Source organism: Neovison vison, chromosome 9, assembly GCF_020171115.1.
Source record: "Neovison vison isolate M4711 chromosome 9, ASM_NN_V1, whole genome shotgun sequence".
NCBI classification, from domain to species: domain Eukaryota; kingdom Metazoa; phylum Chordata; class Mammalia; order Carnivora; family Mustelidae; genus Neogale; species Neogale vison.
The window spans coordinates 10801624-10823846 of record NC_058099.1 but is presented as its reverse complement, the minus strand read 5'-3'; the positions used below and the strand labels follow the sequence as shown (position 1 = coordinate 10823846).

Here is a 22223-nt window from a genome sequence, read left to right as displayed (position 1 = left end):
GCTAAGTACCCCTGAACTGTATACCGCCAAAAATGTTAAGATTGTAAATTTCACATGTATTTTACAATTTAAAAAAAAAAAAAAGAAAACAACACAAAAAACTGAGGATGGGGGGGGGAAAGTCCTTACAAGGTCTACATGATCTGGCCTCTCCCTCTCTCTCCAACTTCATTTCATACCTTTTTCCCCTTGCTCACTGCACTCGAGGCACACTGTCCTTCCTTCAGCTCCTTAAACACACGAAATTCTTTCCTATATAACAGACCTTTGCATCCATCTTCATAAAGGTAGCCCTTCCTGTCATTCAAAACTCAGCTTCTATTTCAACTCAGAAAGACCTTCCCCAATACACTCTCTGCCATCTCATTTTAATTTTCCACAGCATACCCATCACAATCTTGGCCATTGTCAGTCTCCCTCCTATGAATGTAAACTTGCAGGAGAAGGATTTTGTCAATCATACCCACTAGCGCTTCCCAGGTACCTAAACAGTGCCTGGGACACAATCAGAATCAAATACTGAGCAGAAAAGAAGGAATAAAGAAGTACAGACCAGCCTTTCCTAGGGTCTGAAAGATTTCAATAAATGATAGGAGTGATTATAGACTCCCATGATTCTCAAATTTCAGCATGTGAAAAGTCTGGGGGGAAGGAGGCAGGGAAAGCCCAAGAATTAGCATTTCTAACTTGTAGCCAAATACTTGTCTACTAACAGGTAATACTGATGCAGCTGCACTAGTGATCACACTTCAAGAATGAACCACTGAGGGGCGCCTGGGTGGCTCAGTGGGTTAAAGCCTCTGCCTTTGGCTCAGGTCATGATCTCAGGGTCCTGGGATCGAGCCCTGAGTCAGGCTCTCTGCTCAGTGGGAAGCCTGCTTCCCCCCCTCTCTCTCTCTGCCTGCCTCTCTGCCTACTTGTGATCTCTCTCTCTCTGCCAAATAAATAAATAAAATTTTTTAAAAAAATGAACCACTGATTAAGTTAAATGCAATTCTTCCTCCAAATAATTTAGTACACAAAACAAACTTAAGGTATACTTAATAATCCATCAACAGAGCTTTTGCAATAAAACAGATTTCAAAGAAAAACAGCATTTGTAGGACAGAAGCTTATTCCTCTTCTATCGCTATCCTTAGTTACTGCCTCATATGAGAAGAATAAAATTACCTGGGGCACCTGGGTGACTCAATTGGTTGGGCAGCTGCCTTGGGCTCAGGTCATGATCCCAAGGGTCCTGGGATCGAGCCCTGCATCGGGCTCTCCACTCAGCAGAGAGCCTGCTTTTCCATCCCTCTGCCTACTTGTGCTCTCTCTACCTCCCTGTCAAGTAAATAAATAAAATCTTTTTAAAATAAATAAATAAAATAATAATTTAAGAACTATGTAAGTTTTTCACTCAGTTCAAATACCTGCCAGAGTTCTATTACATGGAGCTAAAGATTATGACAGTTACTTAAAAAAAAAAAAAAGGGCAAAAAAGCTGACTAAAACACTAAGAACAAATTGGACTATAATTATAAGTTATAGTCATGCTTATCCATGATCACTTACATGTTGCCTTATGGACGAGGTGGTGACTAATGTTATGACAAGTTATGTAACATACCAACAAATATACATAAGTTATTTTAAGGGCCAGTGAACCCAATGCAGATGGAAGCATTTTCTATTTCTTTGCAAATCAAAAAATAAATTTAAAAGTGCCTCTTCTAAATGCAAATGGCCAAGAGACTCTTAATATTTTCATTAAGCCTATAAACAATGAAGACTAACAATTTCCAGAAAGTCCCTGAGACTACCTTGAGACTGCTTATTTCCTCCATTACTCCTCTCAAGATGCTCAATATTTTTAACTACTTGGCTAAAGGAACCGAAAAACCTATTTCTGTCCTATTAACACTCACTGCTAATTCAGTACACGTAATGATGCTGAGAATACCATATTCAGAGCCAATTTTCCAATATGGACCCAAGTTTTCCCAGAACACTTCATGATATAGCTTAACATATTACCATGGAAATGTCCTGGTACTGCCACCATATCCCACTATTAATTGCCTTACGTCTCTATACCTTAATGATCTGGAACCCTGCCTACCTGCCAAACAACTTTTGTTTTTGCCACCCACCCTTACCTCCTGCAGTCCTGTACCCTAACATCCAGCTGTACAGAACTAGCTGTAGCCCACTCAACAAACCATGCTCTGGTTCACTAGGAAGACCGTTACTGTTCTACTTCCACTGTGGACTGCTTCCGTGTGCCAGGCACAATGCTAAGCACTTTACATGCATTATCTCAGTTCATCTTCAACTACCCTGTGTGTGTTTACCCCCATCTAAAGAGGAGGACCTGGGACACCTGGATGGCTCAGTCGGTTAAGTGTCTGCCTTCAGCTCAGGTCATGATCCCAGGGTCCTGGGATCAAGTCCCGAATCATGTTCCTTGCTCAGCAGGGAGCCTGCTTCTCCCTCTGCCTGCTGCTCCCCCTGCTTGTGCTCTGACAAATAAAATCTTTTTTTTTTAATGGCTATAAAAAAAAAAAAGAGAGAGAGAGAGGACAACACTGAAACTCAGGATAAACCAGCCAAAGTCAAAGCAAAGGAGTAGCAGAATCGACAAGAATCATCCAACAGCTCTAACCACTTTACCATTTGCCATTACTGACATAATTCAGATGCGCTTCTGCAAGGAACAGTCTTTCCAGTCTTTGCACTTGACAATCTCATTCATCAAGCCTCAGCTCAGGCACGCCCTCCTTTCTGGAAAGCCTTTCTCAATCCTACGTAGCCATAGCACAGATAGGGTTAAGTACCCCTCCTCTACATTCCTAGGGCACCCTGTACTTCCCCCATTCTTGCCGTTCTTACCACATTCAACCCTGACGCAATTACAATTACCCAGGGGGCTTTTAAAAATCCTAATGTCTAGGCCACACCCCCAGAACAATTAAATCAGAATCTCCAGGCACCAGTATTTGTTTAAAGCTCCCCCCTCCCAACTTATTCCAGTGGAGAACCACCCATGTCCCTTTGATTAAATATCCACCTTCCCCTCTAGACTGGCAGCTTCTTGAGGGCACCGACAGTCTTCTCATAGCCCTGGTCTGACAGCTGGCAGAGTAAATGTCTGATGAATGAGTCTTCCTCCAACATCTGACATGTGGTTTCCAGCTCCTAGTAACTGCTTCTCCCTGACAAGAGGTAATTTACTGGATACACACTGCTTACACATGACTGTTACTCTTTAAAGATATCTTCCTTTGGAGTCAAAGGTATCAATAAGTCACACCTGCTGACAACAGCCTTGGCTCTTAAATACAGAAAAATGACACACAAACAGCTAAAACGTGTTTGAAAGAAGGGAGGTCTGTTCAGTTCTTGCTTCTGGGAGAATGAAGCCTGAAAATAAGCCAAGAGAGCATTTCTATTCAATACCACTCTTCTGAACACAATTCTCAGTGATTCACTGGAAGGGCCATGCTCTGTGCTCAGGGCCATGTTCTCAAAATGATTAAGTACACTCAGCTTGAAGTCATGAAACAGACAAAGGCTTTGACAATATTCAGGCAGCAGGAAAGCTTAATGGGTTTTTTTGTTGTTGTTGTTTTAGAGTATCGTGCTATTGATCACTCCGCTGGATCATCAGCTTTCAATTAGGATCTACTTTTCCTCAATTACAACATATTATGAGATTAGGAGAAAAATATAACACTAACTCCTCATAAAATGAATCTTCCCTGCATATGGTAACCATGCTACAATGCTAGGCCCTCATCCCTTTAAGTGTTATTTAGAGCTACAGATTTAAACACACACCGTGTTAGGACCCCTTACTCATTTCACAGCCATCAAATCTTCAAACCAGATAATATCTATCAAGCAAAATAGCAACCTATTCTCTATAGACTAATGATCTGACTTCACCACACTGTTTCTTTAGTTACAAATTTACATACTAAGGGAGCAGAGAGCAAGCAGTTTATTTCAAACTTCATACCAGTTAAACTGTCTTAAGTTGACAACAAAGTCACTCAAAACTGTATACACTTCAGCACATGCTAGCGAACATCACCTACTAAACATTGATTCCTTTAAGCCAGACAAACAAGCAAAAGGGTAGTGTTAATATTTCCAACAAGTCTCCATTTGTTCCAGTGAACTCTGAAATTAAAGCCATTTTTTCCAGGGTGAAAATGCTGTATCAAAGGGTGCTTTCTAACCCATAACAAGTTAACACCTCCATAGAAGAATGCAGTCATTGTTAAGACTTGTTAGAAAATGATTAACTTAGTTGTGTAATTATACAAACAAGTCGTTTCAAGGTTTTACACTTAACTTTTCATTTCTAATAATGCTCTCAGGATCAGATTAATAAAGATACACAGATCCTGCTGTGCGAGGAGTTGCAAAGTTTCACCTTTTCATATAGGAAAGATTCTTGTGCCACCCTGTGTAAAGCAAGCTAATGGAAGAAATTTAGCTGAGTTCCAAGAATAAAAACAGTGCCTGCACACCCCTAAGCAATGCGAAATACTCCATACATTTTTTTTAAAAGATGTATTTATTTGAGACAGAGAGAGAGAAAAAGAGAATGTGTGCCTGTGAGAACAGGTGGAGGGGCAGTGGGAGAGGGTGAGGGAGTCTCTGACTCACCCACTGAGCACAGCCTGATGCAGGGCTCGAAGATGGCAAGACCCTGAGATCACGACCTGAGTGAAATCAAGAGTTGGGCACCTAACCAACTCAGCTACCCGAGCGCCCCAATACTCCATACTGTTTAAAGAAATTCTCCTGAGCTACAGTGTAAAATATAGACTCTTCAACCAAATTAATAACATTTGCAAAGATCATGTCTATTTCATTAACATTTTTGTGCTTAAAAAATATTTAAAAGCCTCCCCTTCCCTAACTTTTCCTCCGTTCTTTCTGAACAATTGAGTCCCAAAGTTATTACCTAGGCAAAGCAAGGTAGACGTTCACGTGGGCAATGGCCCAGTGTGCACTGTCAGAGCCTGAGCAGGCTGAGGAAAGTATCCCTCATGGTCCCTGCCCAGGGATGTCAGAGCATGAGCAGGGTAGGAGGATATCCATACAAAGGGGTGGCCTGGCAATACAATGCCAGATCCAAGTGGATAAGGAAGGCATTCATTCAGGGGGAGAAGCGAGGAATGGGGAGCCAGAACTTGAGTGGAATGAGAAATGTGTCCAAACACTTGGATGGCCAGGCCTGAAACATGAGTGGGGAGGAGAAAGTGACCCCCAGAGGTACAAGGCTGTCAGAGGCCAAGAGGGTGAGGAGCATGTCCAAGCACAAGGGCACCCTAGAGTACAGTGTGGAAGCCTGGGTCGGTATGAAGAGTTTGGCCAGGTGGGTCTGGGGCAGGCTTGCTCAGCATGATGGAGAGTCAGAGTCTGAGCATGGTACCCACAAGGCAGTGGAGAGGGCAGGGGTCCATCGAACTACAGGAGTAGGTATGATGATCCTAGGAAAACAAGATGAAAGAGGAGACCATCCACATAGGGTAGGGATGAAGGGGCCCAAGACCAGTACAGAGGGCCTGCTTTCTCACAGATGAAGTAAACAAGAAACTAGAATGAATTCTATAGAGTTGGGTTTGAATTGGAGGTATTAGTGTGAACTCAAGGTTTTCAATAAATATATAGATAAGGAAATAAAACATAAATGCAACCTGACTTTTAAACATATGCATATTTCCTGGCTCTGTCTACTGACAGGGCCTAGTAGCAGCAAAACCCCCACTAGTAATGAGCATATCTAGTACCCAGACGTTGGGTTCCTAATACAACTCTTCTCTAACAGGAACTAGAGCTCCTTGGGGAAAGAGCTGATTCCAGGGCTGGGGCAGAGAAAGTACAAAATGAGCTGGAACATCTTATTGTGTCAGAAAGCAAAGAAGTGCTCAAAGAATGATGGGAACTGTCAAAAGACCAGCTTGAAAAGACTCCCACTGGCCAGATCTGGGGAAATTTAAGCATCAAGCTCAATAAGGACATTAACAGATTATTAACTCATCAAATAAAACAGGAAACCATGAGTCCACATTGACATAAATAAGTGAATTGAAAACTGAATGAGAAATGGACCATTTACATGGTTTCAAAGTACCTTCCCACAAAATACTTACTAATTGCAAGAGGGAAAAGAGTAACTTTTTAGTGTAGAAGTTTAGCAAAAAACTACCTTAATCAACTCATTAAAGTGATCAACATAAGTAATGAAACAAATTTTTAGTATGCAATGGGAAAACGGCATCATTTCCAGGACATTTCTGTCAAAGATGCTTTACCACGATCTAATCTTAAGAAACATCGGACAATCAGACAAATTTAAATTGAGAGATCATCTAAAAAAATATCTGGCCTGTAATCTTTAAAAGTGTCAGGTCATAGAAATCAAGGAAAGACTAAAGAGCTCTTCCAGACTGAAACCAAAGAGACATGACAACTGCACACAATGTAGGATTCTGAACTGGATCTTTTTGCTATAATAAAAAAATGTTACTAGGGACTACTGAAATTTGAATGGGATCTAAGGCTTAAATGTAGTAATGCATCAACATTAATTTCCTGATTTTGATGTTTGATTGTGGTTTTATATTTGTCAGAAAAGCCCACTGAAGTATTCAGGAGTTATGAGGCATCAGATCAACACCTCACTTGAAATTGTTTTGTTTTTTAAAGTTCTTTATATTATTTACAGTGCACTGGATAGAACAGGGTATTACCTTAGCAATGGGGAATAATTAATCCTAGGCTGAGTACTACTTTAGTCCCACCTAACAAATCTTAAAATCAAAACCCAGAGGATCAAACTCTTTCATACTCAACTTATGAAATATATGAAACAATGGTTTTCAAGATGTCAGGCAGCAAAGCACAGCAATTTCTTGAGATGGAAAACAAATGAGAAGAGCTTTCGATTGCCTCAGATTACTGCCAGAAGTCCAAGAATATTCGTAAGAACACAAAAATACCCCACACCCAACAATATTAAATACACAGTGTTTGGCAGTCAATAAAAAGATTACCAGACACGCAAAGAATTAGGAAAATACAACCCATAACAAGAAAAGCCAACCTGAAACTTACACAGATGTTAGAATTAGAAGACAGGACATTCAAATAGTAGTTCTAACTATATTCCAAGTGTTTACAAAATTAAGAGACAAGATTCAAAAAAGAACCAACTGAATTTCTAGAGATAAAATGACAATGAAAAATCTACCAAATGAGGTTAACTACAGTATAAACACTGAAGAAAAGATTAATGAACTTGAAGACATGAAACATACAAAGGGAAAAAATTCAAAGAAACCCAAAGCATCACTGACCTATGGAACAACTTTACAATGCCTAAATATATCAGTGATTGGAATCCCCAAAGACAGAAGGAGGCAGAAAAACTAAATAATGATCAAAAACTTTCTAAATTTGATGAAAACAATAAATGCACAAATCCAGAAATCTCAACAAACTTCAAGCACAAGAAACACGAAGAAATCTAAAGCACATCATAACCAAATTGCTCAAAATCAGTATTAAAGAGAAAATCTTAAAAGCGGAACAAAAACACATGTTATATTCACGGGAACAAAGATTAGAATGACAGATTTCTTGTCAGAAACTAGGCAAATGAGTGAACAGCAGAGCAGCATCTCTTAAGTACTGAAAGAAACTGACAACCTTGAATTCTATTCCCAGAGAATATTTCAAAAGTGAAGACAAAATAAAGATTTTTTTCAGACATTACGAATGCTGAAAGAATTCATCACCAGCAGACCTGCACTACAAGAAATGTCAGAAGTCCTTCAGGCAGAAAGAAATAACGGAAATACAGAAATAAGGACCTGTACCAAGAAATAAGGAGCATCAGAAATGGTAACTACGTGAACTAAATAAGTCAAATGATCATCTCATTAGATGCAGACGGTTTCACTGGAGAATTCTAAGAAACAATGAAAGAATTAATATCAATTATGCCTTTTGCCTTTTGCATCTGATGGGGATGGGAAAGATGGGTCACCAGCAGTTCTACTGGAGCCATCTGAGGAAATGTGGCCAGGGTTCTTGTTGCGTCTGCTCAAACCCACATGGTCTGATCCAGATACACACCCTCAATACGTACTGCCAGTGTTTCTACCAGTACTCAAGGGATACAGGCTTCATTAAGTTGGATTAAATGAACTTCCTTGAATGGGTCAACCAAGAGACTTACTGAAGATACCCAAGATACCTACCCTAATGCTAACTCCCTGTACATAAAATAAAAATATTTCAATTAAAAAAAAAGAATACCAAATTCTATACAATATCTTCCAGAAAACAGAAGAGGACAAAACACTTCAACTCATTATACAAGGCCAGTATTACTCTAATACCAAAACCAGACAAAGACAGTACCAAAAATATAAATTATATACACACACACACACACACACACACAGTAGATCAATACCCTTTTAGCCACAAAAGTCCTTACCAAAAAATTAGTAAACAGAATTCAACAAGATACACCATGACCAAGTAGAATTTATTCCAGGGATGCAAGGCTGACTTAATATTGAAAATCAATCAATAGAGTCTATGCCATCTTAATAAGCTAAAAAAGAAAAATCAAAACTATATTAATCACAGAAAAAGCAGTTCATAAAATTCAAAACATATTCATGATAAAAATTCAGAAAACTAGGGGCGCCTGGGTGGCTCAGTGGGTTGAAGCCTCTGCCTTTGGCTCAGGTCATGGTCCCAGGGTCCTGGGATCGAGCCCCGCATCAGGCTCTCTGCTCGGCGGGGAGCCTGCTTCCCCCTTCTCTCTGCCTGCCTCTCTGCCTATTTGTGATCTCTGTCAAATAAATAAAATCTAAAAAAAAAATCAGAAAACTAGGGATAGAGGGGATCTTCCTCAAGCTAATAAAGGACCTCTATGAAAAACTTACAGTTAACATTATACTTAATGGTGAAAGACTGAATACCTTCCTTCTAGGATTAGAAATAAAACAAGGATATCCCCCCTCACCACTTAGCCATTAACTGAACAGTTAAGCCAGGGCAATAAGGCAAGAAAAACAAAAGGCACATGGGCTGAAAAGGAAGCAATCAATTTTTTCCTATTTGCAGACATGACCATCTATGTAGAAAAGAGTTTTGAATTGATGTTGAGATAATTTCATTCTCTTCTATGTACAATTCTTCCATTTTCATCTAACCTCCTTCTAAGGCTTTCTCCATGCACTCCTCTGATGGTGTTCAAAATCAAAACCATAGATTTAGACAGCTAAGGATAGAAGACTTCAAAAGCAAAAACCAGGGGCACCTGGCTGGCTCAACTGGAAAAGCACGGGACTCTTGAACTCAGGGTTGTGAGTTTGAGCCCATGTGGGATGTAGAGATTACTAAAAATAATAAACTTTTAAAAAGCACAAACCATAAATAAATAAAATCTTTTTTAAAAGTGAGAGGGGGCGCCTGGGTGGCTCAGTGGGTTAAGCCTCTGCCTTTAGCTCAAGTCATGATCTCAGAGTCCTGGGATGGAGCCCCGCATAGGGCTCTCTGCTCAGCCTACTTGTGATCTCTCTCTCTCTCTCTCTCTCTCTCTCTCTCTGTGAAATAAATAAATAAATAAAATCTTCAACAAGCACAAACCATAATGTGAAAAACTAATGGGTTTGATTACATCAAAATTAAGAATCTCTGTTCAAAAAAGGAATTTTTACTTAAAATGGAATATTCTGTCCATTTAGGGGTGTGTATGTGTGAGAGAGAGACAGACAGAGACCAAGACAGAGACAGAGACCTATGGGAAAATATCCAGCATCATTCAATTTTAACAGCAACTCATGGAACACCAAAGTTCTATGGGAACAAAGTTCTATGATCCACCACTAAGAAGCAAAATACAGGAATATTCCCTAAGAACATAAGGGGACCAGAATTAAAAACAAGTTGAGTCAGATTCTCTCTGCTAAGAATCCAGAACTGACTCTCAGAGCTGGCATCAGCTTTACCACTTGTTCTAGAAATTAGGTCCATCCACTGTTTCAACAAAATCACCTGAGGAAAATTTATGAAAACACAGATTCCCAGGTCCCAAAGATTCTAGTTCAGAGGTTCTCAAATGAAGTCCCAAAATTTTTTTTAAGTTCCCCAGGTGATTCTGGTGAATAGCCAGCGAGGTTTAGGGACCCACTTAAATAACAATGCTTAAAACTGAAAGACAGAGGGAGACAGAAAATCCAATGCAAGAGACTGTATGGTCCCTGACAGACTAGAAGACCCTAAAGGTTGTGAGAGTGCTTTAAAGGCCTAATTACGGTACTTTATTAGCTCCTGAGTAAGTGGCCGGGAGTGTGCAGGCTCTCTGTGACCAGTCATGGACACACATTCGTATGTCTGCCATTTCCATAACAACAAGGGCATTAACAAAGTGGAAAACAACTTTAATTTTCCGAATGATTTTCAGCGATGGTAGGTCTGCTTACTCACTAAGGTAAATAATATCCGTTTTTAATTTAGAACATCATTATTTTTCATGGTTTAACTCTTTTCTAGATTTACAGATAGATGGTAATTAATCAGACACCTAAACTTATCAATATAAGGAAAGGCATCTTGGAATACCTAATGAGCCCAAGTCCACAGGCCCTTACTCTCTGAGAACTCCAAGACCAATCGGAGGAACAAAAAACTATCCAGACTCACCAAGTAATTCTTCAGAGCAAAGTCGACATTAAAGCCAAGAATACATACTGTAAAACAGCAAGAGGTGAAAGAAGCAGAAGTCCTAGAATGGTGAAAACTATCTGCTTGCCCTGGTTCTGGCAATGAACTAGCTGTGCAGCTTGGAGCAAGAAATGAGAGCCAGGAGGTCTAAAACATGAGCATGTGGGGACTGGCTGTAGCATAGCTTTAAAGACTTCCCTCTGTAGGATCCAATTTTCCCTCTATGAGCAGATCACTAAGAAAGATCTATTCCTGTTCTGACATCTTGTAGCTCTAGCATTCTAAATCAAAGAGATTTGCAAAATCTTTTTTTTTTTTTTTTTGCAAAATACAAAGTCATATTTTAGTTGTTAATACAAAGGCTCATGATATTTATATCAAAATATTGATTCAGGGGTGCCTGGTTGGCTCAGTCGGTTTGAGCCTCTGACTCTTGGTTTCAGCTCAGGTCCTGATCTTATGGGTCAAGGGTCACGGGATGGAGCCCCACAACAGCTCCTACCCCAGCAGGGAGTCTACTTGAAGGATTCTCTTCCTCTGCCCCTCCACGCACACACTCTAAAATAAGTAAACCTTGAAATATATACACTGATGTAGACTACTACAAATGCTAATTTCCCAACTTATAAAAGTTCTTTGTCCTGATTATCAATTAGACAAATACTTAAGAGAAAGACCCCCCCCCTTTTTTTTTAAAGATTTATTTATTTACTTTAGGGGAGGAGTAGAAGGAGAGGGAGAGCAACAGATTCCCCATTGCACAGGGAGCCTGATGTGGGGCTCACTCTTATAGCCCTGAGATCACCACCTGATTGGAAATCAAGAGTTGGATCCTTCACTCAGCCACCCACGAGCCCCAACATTCACTTTTCTAAGGCAGTGGTTTTTAGTGTAGACCAGAGATGTATCAGAGGCCTTAGGGGGAAAGGGAAGGGAATGAAAGAGATCCATCACATAGATCCACTTTTATGGGCTTTTTTGAAGATTTCTTTATTTATTTGAGAGAGAGAGAGTGAGCCATGCCCAGGGTGCATGTGGTGGGGGTTGGGGGAGGAGGAGCAGGGAGCAAGCAGGGGAAGGAACATGGGGAGGGATGCACACTCCCCACCCAGCAGGGAGTCCCACACTGGGTTTGATCCAGGGAACCTGAGCTCATGATCTGAGCTGAAACCAAGACTCAGACTCAACCTGAGCCACCAAGGCACCCCTACTTTTACTGTTTTACCTCTAAATTTTACATAAGTCTCCTCTGACACAGAGTTCCACACCTTAAAAAAAATAAAAAAGAAAGAAAAAGAAAATAAAACTCTAAGCATGTTTGCAAACAAAACAAACATGTAAGACAGCTATGTTTATTACCCAGTGTACCAGTGAAGAAACTAACGTAGTGCAGACTGTTCAAGTACTTGTCTGAGCTCACACATTTAGGAAATGAAGCTGGGACCAGAACCCAGGCATTTTGGCTCCAAAGTCCATGTTCCTAACTACTATGCTAAGCTCTACATGGCACAACACAGTTTAGAAAATGAAGACAAAACTCTAACATGAATCTCTGAGACTCCCAAATGCATTCAGTAATAAAGATACTAATTAGCATGAGAAGCAATGTTGTTTGCAACTGAGCCTCGCTAGACCCTTCAGCTTCTGCCACGACCAGCTACCAACACACAACACAGAGTCCCCAGGTGACAGTCACATTGACCTTCTCATCAGGCCTCAATCACCTATGCCTTGTAGGTATATTTACCATGTGTTGAGCTAATTCCGAAGGGCTGGGAACTGTGCAGAGCGTTTTATACACCACACCTCCTTTTTTCTACAGGACAATCCTGTGAGGTAAGGGAGTCTTGGAGGATTTTACAAAATAGTCTTAAAGAAATTAAATAGCTTGCCCCAAGGGCAAATATCTAGTAAAGAGCAGTGTATGAACTCAAACCCAGATCTGCTGTGACTTCACAAGGTATGTTCCTGAGCACAATCTCCTTCCTAAAATGTGCTCTATCACCAAACATCGTACTCACTCAAGATGCATCTACAACAGGGCTTGGCAAATAGTACGCACTGGAGATATGTGCCGAATCAATGACAAAATGACAGAATGCCTCCTCCCCTCTGGAGGCCTCTCTGACTCCCTCACAGAACACAGTTGCTCTCTCTACATTGTCACAAGACTTGTTTCAAAGCTCTACTATATGGCTTCCCAGGAGCTAGTCCATTCTTCCTAGTTATATGTACATAGAACCCACTAGACTGGAAGTTTGTTTCACTTCATCTTTGTATTCTCAGCCTCTAACAAAAGGCCTGGCTTTTAACAAGCACTCAGTAAGTTTGTTAATTGAATGAATTTCCCTGAGGAGAAGGGAGATGAATAAGAGACTCATGATTCATATTAAAACTTCTTTTTCCTCAAGAAATAAACAACATTCAAAGCTGTGATATACTCAAATGTGTGCTCTATAAATATTTTTAGGTTTCAACTATCATCAGAGGCATCTAAATTTAACTCATTCAACACATATTTATGAGTAATCTAAATACACACATATAATGGCTCTTAAGGAGCTTACAGTCTAGTCAAGGAGATAAAACATAATAAAATGTAAAGGTAAACAGTAAGACATGAGCTGCCATGAGGAAATACAAGACTAGGTACCACACCATTGGTAAAACAAAATGCTATGGGCTTGCAAGTTGAAGACCTCATCCTGGCTGCAGGCCATGGGTCTGATTACCTGTGGACATTCTACAGTGAGGCCCTTGATAGTCAAAAGCAAAATGAGGGGGACAACAAGGGGACAGCGCAGTGTGTTTTCCATATAAAAGTACGTAATTTTTAAAACCACCCTTAATCTGACATGTTTTTCCTGCTCTTCGCTGTAAAAATGTTAATTTCTATTCAAAAATGATGATGATGGGCGATGATCATTTCTTTGTGGTTCCACAAACCTTGTTTTTAAGATTTTAGTGGTGCAAAATTCCAAACATCTGGAAACTACTGAGCAAGGACACTCTGCGATGCCTCTCTTGAAGAGGGAGAACTTGAAGTGAACCTTGCAGAGTGAACAGGATTTGGCTAGGTGGGGAGGACAGGAGATTCGAAGCAGAGGAAACGGCCTGATAAAAATACAGAGGTGCTAAGTGTTCACATAAAGTCTGAAGAATAGTAACTAACTCGGGTTGAAACTTGGAAAAACTGCAGCTGTGAATTCCATTTCTGGCAATATGATAAGCTAAGTATACTTCTGATTCTCCACTGAAACAATTATAAATAATGGATGTTTTTATCTTCTCAACTAAATACACTGACGAGCTTGGAAGCAAATAAGGAAGATTCAGATGAAGAACTGAATGAAACTAAGAACCCAACAGGGTAAAAAAGCAAAACACAAGAACTAGTTTTCCCCTCGAAGGCATTTATTTACATCACCCAATGCAAGATTTCATTCTCCCAATTAAATGGGGCTCAAGGATTACAAGGCAAAAGTAACATCCAGCCTGAGAGAGAAATTATAATATATGCTCCTCCCTCCTAATTTAAACTGGGACTATAAAGTGCTCAAGATAGAAACCCATCCACATACACACACATCTCAGGAACTAAAATGAAAACAATTACTCTCAAAACTTGGCAATCTTCCTGCAAGTTCAACCACAACCTGGCCCTCACAAGGGATTGCTACTGAATGGTCAAAAACCTCAACCCAGGAATGCAAGTTGAAATGGTCACACACTGAAAGCGGCCAGAGAGCTCTAACAAGAAATATGTAAATCATCTCCAGAAAAATTCACTTCAACCTTAGCCTAAACATACACATATACACACACAGTTCCAAGAAATAGTTCGTGGGCAAAAATTACATCCCTCCGGGAAACAAAGCCCATAAATAAGAACCTGAGAAATAGAAGATGGCGGAATCGGACTTTTGAAGACTTCAGATATTGGAATTAGGAGTTACAGGACATGGAATGCTCAATAAGCTTTAAGAAATAAAAGGATTAAAAATGAGTAGAGTAAAACTATGACATGATCAAGCAAAACTGAAAAAGAAAAAAGTATTTCTCAAAATAAGAAAAAAATAACGGTTGGCTAAGAGCAGAAAGGTCACAATCAACACAAATTAGAGATACAACCAAAGTGAATTAGTGAACCTACGGAAATTATACAGAAGAGTGTTTAGAGACAGAAATTATTTTTAAAAAAAAAAAAAAAAAAGCAGAAGATAGGGATACCCGGATGGCTCAGTTGGTTAAGCATCCATTTTCAGCTCAGGTCATGATGCCAAGGCCCTAGGATCGAGTCTCACATCAGCTCCCTGCTCAGTGGGGAGCCTGCTTCTCCCTCTCCCTGCTGCTCCCCCTGCTTGTGCTCTCTGTCTGACAAGTAAATAAATAAAACTTTTGATAACTAAATAAAAATAAAAAAGCAAAAGACAAAGATAGACCCACAAATTCTAAGACTAATCAATATTCCAGAAGCGGTAAAGAGAATGGGGCACAACCCAAGCTGGTTTCAAGGCTCTATGTACCCTTTTTGGATTCCCATCTTCACTTAGTTCTTGGTATGAAAAGAGTTGAAAATTTTCCAAAACTGACAAGAGATACATATTCACACATTCAAGGAGTCCAATGAATGCAGAGAAGGATAAATAAAAAGAAATCTGGAAGTTCTGGTTCCAAGTAAAATATAGTTAGCATACTCCACCTTGTCTCTCACAGCTATAAAATACTTCTATACACCCAAGGTCAAATTCAAGGAGCACCTATATGAGGGATCAAAAAAGGTAAACAATAGCACATCGACTGGGGCAGAAGATCAGAATTCAAAATTTCACCAAATCAGTGGTAAACCATACCTTTACCATTTCCTTTGCTCTGGTATCACTCAGCATGGACATAAGGCGGCATAAAAACTGGAAGTTGACAACAGCATAGACAGAGTTCCAGGAAAAGCACTCTATTTCAGGCTAAAGGAATGGGAAAGTGGGAGGATCTACAGATACCTAAAGCAGTGAGTGAAGAACCTTCCTTTCCAACCAGTAGTGTAACCCGAAGAGAATGGAGCAAATACCAATTACTTATTTGTCCTCTGTGCCCTCCCACTGCTAGGTCTCAACCACAGATGTAGTCGTGGGAGATGCACAGCAGAACAGGATGAATAAAGCCCCAGTTTTCTGGCCAGCAGAACTGACAGGGAGCCCCAGGGAACTGGAGAGATAATAGAAGGAGGGGAGCTCAGGAACATGACCCCATAAACTTGGTTTTGAACACCACGGCCCATCTCTGAGTCTATCAGGAAGGCATGAGAGTGCCAGGTGCTCCACATTCTTCCTAACACTTCCTAATGTAAGTCTCTTTAATTTTAGCCATTCTACGGGATGTGTCAGAGCTTTCTCAAGGTAGTTTTAATTTGCATTTTCCCAATGACTAATGATGTTAAGCATCTTTTCATAAGCTTATTTGCCATCTGTGTATCTCCTTTGATAAAGCGTTCAAATCTTTAGCCCATTTTTCTTTATTAGATTGTCTTACTGAGTTGTAAGAGTTTATAAATTGAGTTTTTAGAACTCAGTGCCTTGACTTGTCATTTCCCTAAAGAGTGTCTTTGGATGAGCAAAAGATTTCATTGTGATAAAGCCTAATATATCCATTACTCTTGTATAGTTTCACTTTTGTGTCCTACTTACGAAGGTAAATTTGACAGCACTTCATCCTAATACTAAAGGGACAAGTAATAGGAGAGATAGTGAAGAGAATGCCCAGATTTCTGTCTTGCGTGAATGAATTAATGCATATAATACTGAGACCATTTTCTCAAAGGACATCTGCAACTCATTGTTAAACCAAACTGTCTCCTCTGGGTTCCCATTTCTACTGACATCCCCGCAGCACTCTACACTATCTACGTCTCTTCTTTCCCCCAGGTTCAAACCTTGAACCGTGCTTTGCTATATTCAGCCTGAAAACAACTCTCACGGCTTCATTTTCTTCATTCGCACCAATGATTTCCAAATCTCTATGCCCTCTTCCCAATATTTACTGATGGCCTTACTCTACGACAGGCACTAAGCCTACATTCTAACTGCCTGTTGCATTCTTCTCCTTGGCCCCATCATTAGTTTCGAGTCAGCCAAAGCCACCCTTCTTGACCTCCCTCCCAGTTCTCTCTCCTGACTCACCAGTTTCTGTTCATGAGGTTTTGATGCTCCCAGACTGAAAACCTTGATATTGTCACCTTTTATGTTACTTCCTCTGCTCTCCCCCATATTCAATTAATTTAATAGTTCTCCTGTTACGCTACTTAAAACACTGCAGGTTTAGGAACCAGGCTGAAGTGCCAAAAATGGCCACTTCCCAATTTGCATGAAAAAATAATGTAATCTAATTTAAGTTTTCCTACCACAAATTTTTCTTAAGCCTTTCTCACTCCTATTCTATTCTAAAATATAATATAAAATAGCATCTGATTGAGGGGGAAAATGTAGTTTGACATTTAATATATAAATATTTCAGAGTATTCCACACAGTACCATGACTTTTAGGTACCCCATCACCTGAACGGGTTTGAGCACCACTGAGCTAATAATGTGCAACTCCTTTTCTTGCTAAATTGTTCTTTCCTACGCAATATGAAACTTTCCCAGTGAGGAAGTCAGAACAAGGTGGGAAAGGTGAGAACAATTTTCCAGAGAAAACATTAAGAAGTAGGCCATCAGAACTCTCTATAAATTTCTTCCTTTTTAATTCCAGGCTGTGACTGCCCGTCCTCTGGCACCACAGAGAAGAGCCATCTTACAGGTAGAGGAGAAACAACTTTCTCCTCAGTGATCAGTATAAAAATAAATGACTTTATACTGTAGTCACCACAAGTGAGACACACCCAGGCTGCATCCTCCACATTCTGGACTTTCTCTGCTGATTCTCAGGATTTACTCCAGGAATAAAGCATAACAACATTAGCCTCAGAAAATAAATACAAATATTTATAATTCCAAAGGGGATCTGCCAAAGCCACATAATTTGGGGATCATCAGTTATTTGGAACAATCACAAATAGTGGGGTTAAATATATGAAAAGACTACTTACTGATTATACTCTTTTAAGATTTTATTTATTTATTTATTTATTTGACAGAGAGAGAGAGAGAGAGAGAGAGAGAAAGATATCACAAGTAGTCAGAGACGCAGGAAGAGAGAGAAGAGGAAGCAGGCTCCCTGCTGAGCAAAGAGTCCAATGCAGGGCTTGATCCTAGGACCCTGAGATCATGACCTGAGCCAAAGGCAGAGGCTTAACCCACTGAACCACCCAGGCGCCCCTGATCATACTCTTTTAAGATGAAACCAAATCAGGGCACCTGGGTGGTTCAGTGGGTTAAAGCCTCTGCCTTTGGCTCAGGTCATGATCCCAGGGTCCTGGGATCTAGCCCCACATCCGGCTCTCTGCTCAGTGGGGAGCCTGCTTCCTCCTCTTTCTCTCTGCCTGCCTCTCTGCTTACTTGTGATCTGTCAAATAAATAAATAAAAATCTTAAAAAAAAAAAAAAAGATGAAACCAAATCAACACTAAACCTCTACACTGTATTAAACATTCATTTAATTATTCAGTTTGTATTAACTGAATACCTACGATGTGCCTCATACTGTGTAAGTCACTCAAGGTTTAACAGTGAACAAGGCTTTTACAGTACCTGATTTCATGAAGTTTGTAGACCACAGGAAAAACAAGAAGAGTAACAGTGAACTGACCTGATCAGGTCTGCCCTTTGGAAGACTCATTCTGGACACTGTACAGATAGGACTGGAGAGAAGCAATAGTGGTAAAGAACCCAGTCGGGAGGAATCACAGCCATTATGCTGAGAGTATGGTGGCCTGGACCAAGAGGACAGCAGTGGATAAGGAGGAGAGTACATGAATAAACAGGACTTGATATCTGGATTTAGGAGGTGAGATGGCTCCAACATCTTACTGATCTTTCCCTCCCTCCTGCCCTCCATCTGCCTACTTAGGATTTATGAACTATCTTTAGTTCTCACTACTCACCACTCTGTAACTGACTCCCAAACTATATTTGGCTCCCACCTCTCCAAAGACCTTCAGGTCCAAAATTTCAACTGTCCCTGGAGAGCACCCCATGGATAGTAAACTAATACTCAATAGAACCCAAATCAGGGGCGCCTGGGTGGCTCAGTGGGTTAAGCCTCTGTCTTCAGCTCAGGTCATGATCCCAGGGTCCTAGGATCCAGCCCCACATGGGCTCTCTGCTCAGCAGGAAGCCTGCTTCCCCACCCCATCTCTGCCTGCCCCTCTGCTTACTTGTGATCTCAGTCTGTCAAATAAATAAATAAAATCTTAAAAAAAAAAAAAAAAATAGAACTCAAATCAAAGCAATAAAAAAAAAATCAAGCCCAGAAAATCTCTACTTCCTGCTTTAATGCCAGCACTGCCACCTCTTCCTCTTGTCACCCTGGCTACAAACCCTAGAGTCATCATCTATCTAGTTGTGAAGACTCTGTAATCTTCCGATACCTACTTCTTAACAACTCTCACTAATAGCTGGATTCTTAAAAGACATTGTGATGCAAACCAAAAGGAAACATCCAAATATCAATCCTCATTACCTCTTTGTTATTATAATAGGTTAATTGGTCTACCTGCCTTCAGTCACTGTGCGCTTCAATTCAGGTTAAACTCAGGGATCACACACACATTTTAAAGAGCGAGAGCCACTTAATCTCTTGAATTATTTTTAAAATGAGTTATATTGGTTATAATAATTACACACAAAAAGCACAGTGAGAACGGAGACAAGAACAACTCTAGTGGAGTATACTTGGAATTTTCATTTCTTCTATAGGTGATCAGAATTCAGAATAGGAGAGTATCAGGCAGTGAGGGAATAAAATTTTACCTCAGTAGCACAGAAGCCTGCTAGTCACTAGAAATACAACTGGAACAGTGAATATGAACTAGTCCTTCAGATACAAGATCTGAGAAGGGGACCTGACAGCCACCAAGGGCACAAAGAACAGTGCCCATGGTAACCCATTCGCCTTGCTTATGGCAAACAACAAATCTAGATAGCGCTCACCTTGCTCAAGGGCATACAGAAAATAAAAGACCTTTTAAAAATACTGCAAATTGAGGAATGGGAACATCATCTCTTAGAAGTATGTATCTCTGAAAATGATTAGGAAATATGTTTCAGGAAACTGGTATCCTTAAATAGAACAGAAAAAACATGACTTTTACAAAACAGGAACAGAAAGCTACAAGAGGATAAGAAAGCCAACAAATAGGAGCCTTTAAAAAAAAAAAAAAAAGGATGGAAGAAAAAAAGAATAACTCCAAGGAGAATAAAAATGCATAACATTAGACACGTTACCCATGATACATGGTATTGTTGCCAAAATGTTTTTTTGTTTTGTTTTTAAGATTTTCTTTATTTATTTGACAGAGAGAGAGAGCGCGCGCGCGCGCACAAATAGGCAGAGCGGCAAGCAGAGGGAGAAGCAGGCTCTCTGCTGAGCAGGGATCCTAACACGGCGCTTGATCCCAGGACTCCAGGATCATGACCTGGGCTGAACGCAGCCACTTAACTGACTGAGCCACCCATGCGCCCCTTGCCAAAATGTTTAAACATGAACTTAAGCATGAGAAAACAATGAGACAAGTTCTAAATGTAAGAAATTCTATAAAACAACTGGTCTGGATGCTTTAAAAAGTCAATGTCAGAGCCAAAATGTGGGGGGCAGAAGAACAGTTCTAGATAAAAGGGAACAAGAGACAGGACAACTAAATGCAACATATGATCCCTAATTGGACCCAGGCTCAAAACAAACAGCTGCAAAGGACATTATAGGAACTGGGAAAATTTAAATATGGATTGTTTGTTAGATAATGTTGTATGAATGTGAAATTTCTTGGTGGTGGTAAAAGAATCCTCATTATATATACAGAATATAATTGTTCTTAGGAGAAATGCACTAAAACACTAACAGATAAAACATCATGGAGGCCTTAACTTGACAGGAGATTATTCAGCCAAAATAAATAAAATAAATGTAAGTAGATAATGGGGTGGGGGTATAGGGAGGGATTACCTATCCCCTCACATTACAGGGAAACACTGATAAGCATTTCCCTATTCCCACTGCTTATGAGTAATACTGAATTTTCCTAAATTCAACACTCATCCAAAAAGCTGCAATTACTGATGACTTTCTATAGTAAAAACCACACCACTTCTAGTTTAAAATACAATCCTCTATCCTTTTTATGAGGCCAGCATGACCTTGACACCAAAATCTGACAAGAACATTACAAGAAACAAAAATTACAGCCAAAATCTCCGGTGAATATAGATGTGACCATAAAATAAGTATCAGGAAACTGATTCTAGCAATATGGATAAAAAAGATAATATATCATGACCAAATGGGTTTATCCCTGGGATGCAAAGTTAAACATTTGAAAATAAATGTCACTTACATTAATAAATGGGAAAAATCGTATCATCTCAATACATGTAGAAAAAGCATTTGATAAAATTCAACCTCCATTCATGACTAAAGTGGCAACCCATAAATAGCAATTAATGCAGACCAAAAAACCTCCAAAAAAAGAGCCAAAGAGCCAGAAAAGGGACACCCTGAGAAGTGAGAAAACTCAGGGGGAAAAACCGCCAAACATTAGCCACACACCACAGAAAAACCTGTGTGGTTTTTCCACTCAAGCCAGCAAAGGACAAGCAGGGAAGAAACCAAATTTCTATCTTGGCCAGGCTGTAAAGAAATTAAGTCAAGTAGGGGGCTGGGACTTTCATCCTCCCCAGCAGTAACAAGGACATCCTCACTGCGGTTTCAGTGGAGAATGTGGAGAACCTGGACTTCCACTCTCCTGTGGCAGTAACTGAAGCTGTGGCGAGAGCAGCAAAAAGGCACTACTCTAGGGGCGCCTGGGTGGCTCAGTCGGTTGGACAGCGGACTCCTGATTTAGCTCAAGTCATGATCTCAGGGTCCTGGATCCAGCCCTGCATTGGCCTCTATGCTCAGTGGAGATTCTGCTTGAGGATTCCCTCTCTCCTTCTCCCCCTGCCCCTCCCTTCTACTCACATGCATGCACATATGCACTATAAAATAAATAAATAAATCTTTACCAAAAAAAAAAGCACTACTCTACCCAGCCAGAGAGCTATCAGTGGAGTCCTCTCAGAGAATCAGAACTCTCACCCACCACTCATAAAAAGGAATTTCCCACCCTGGTGTTAAGGAAGCCTGAACAAGGAACCTACACACATACCCCAAAAGGCAGTAAGAGGGCAAAGTATTCCCTTCCCCTTTGGAAGCAGGGTCGGAGGAAGCCAGCTAAAGACAGTAGGAAACTTTCTTCAAAGTTCTGGGGGCAAATTCTAGAGCCTAGAACTCCAGCAGCATACAAATTATCAACCAGGTTTGAGAAAGCAGACATTTTTCAGACATGGAAAA

General features: G+C 40.3%; 2 protein-coding genes across 11 annotated transcripts in view; one reads left to right on the top strand and one right to left on the bottom strand.

Moving 5' to 3' along the window:
• The window catches only part of DENND1A (DENN domain containing 1A), a 495826-nt gene that overhangs the window by 460326 nt on the left and 13277 nt on the right, over nucleotides 1-22223 (bottom strand). The gene's annotated exons all lie outside the window — the stretch shown is intronic.
• On the top strand, nucleotides 8039-8203 carry LOC122917266 (40S ribosomal protein S29-like). Its single transcript, XM_044264948.1, has one exon. It carries the CDS (start codon nucleotides 8039-8041, stop codon nucleotides 8201-8203), a length of 165 nt encoding a protein of 54 aa, XP_044120883.1.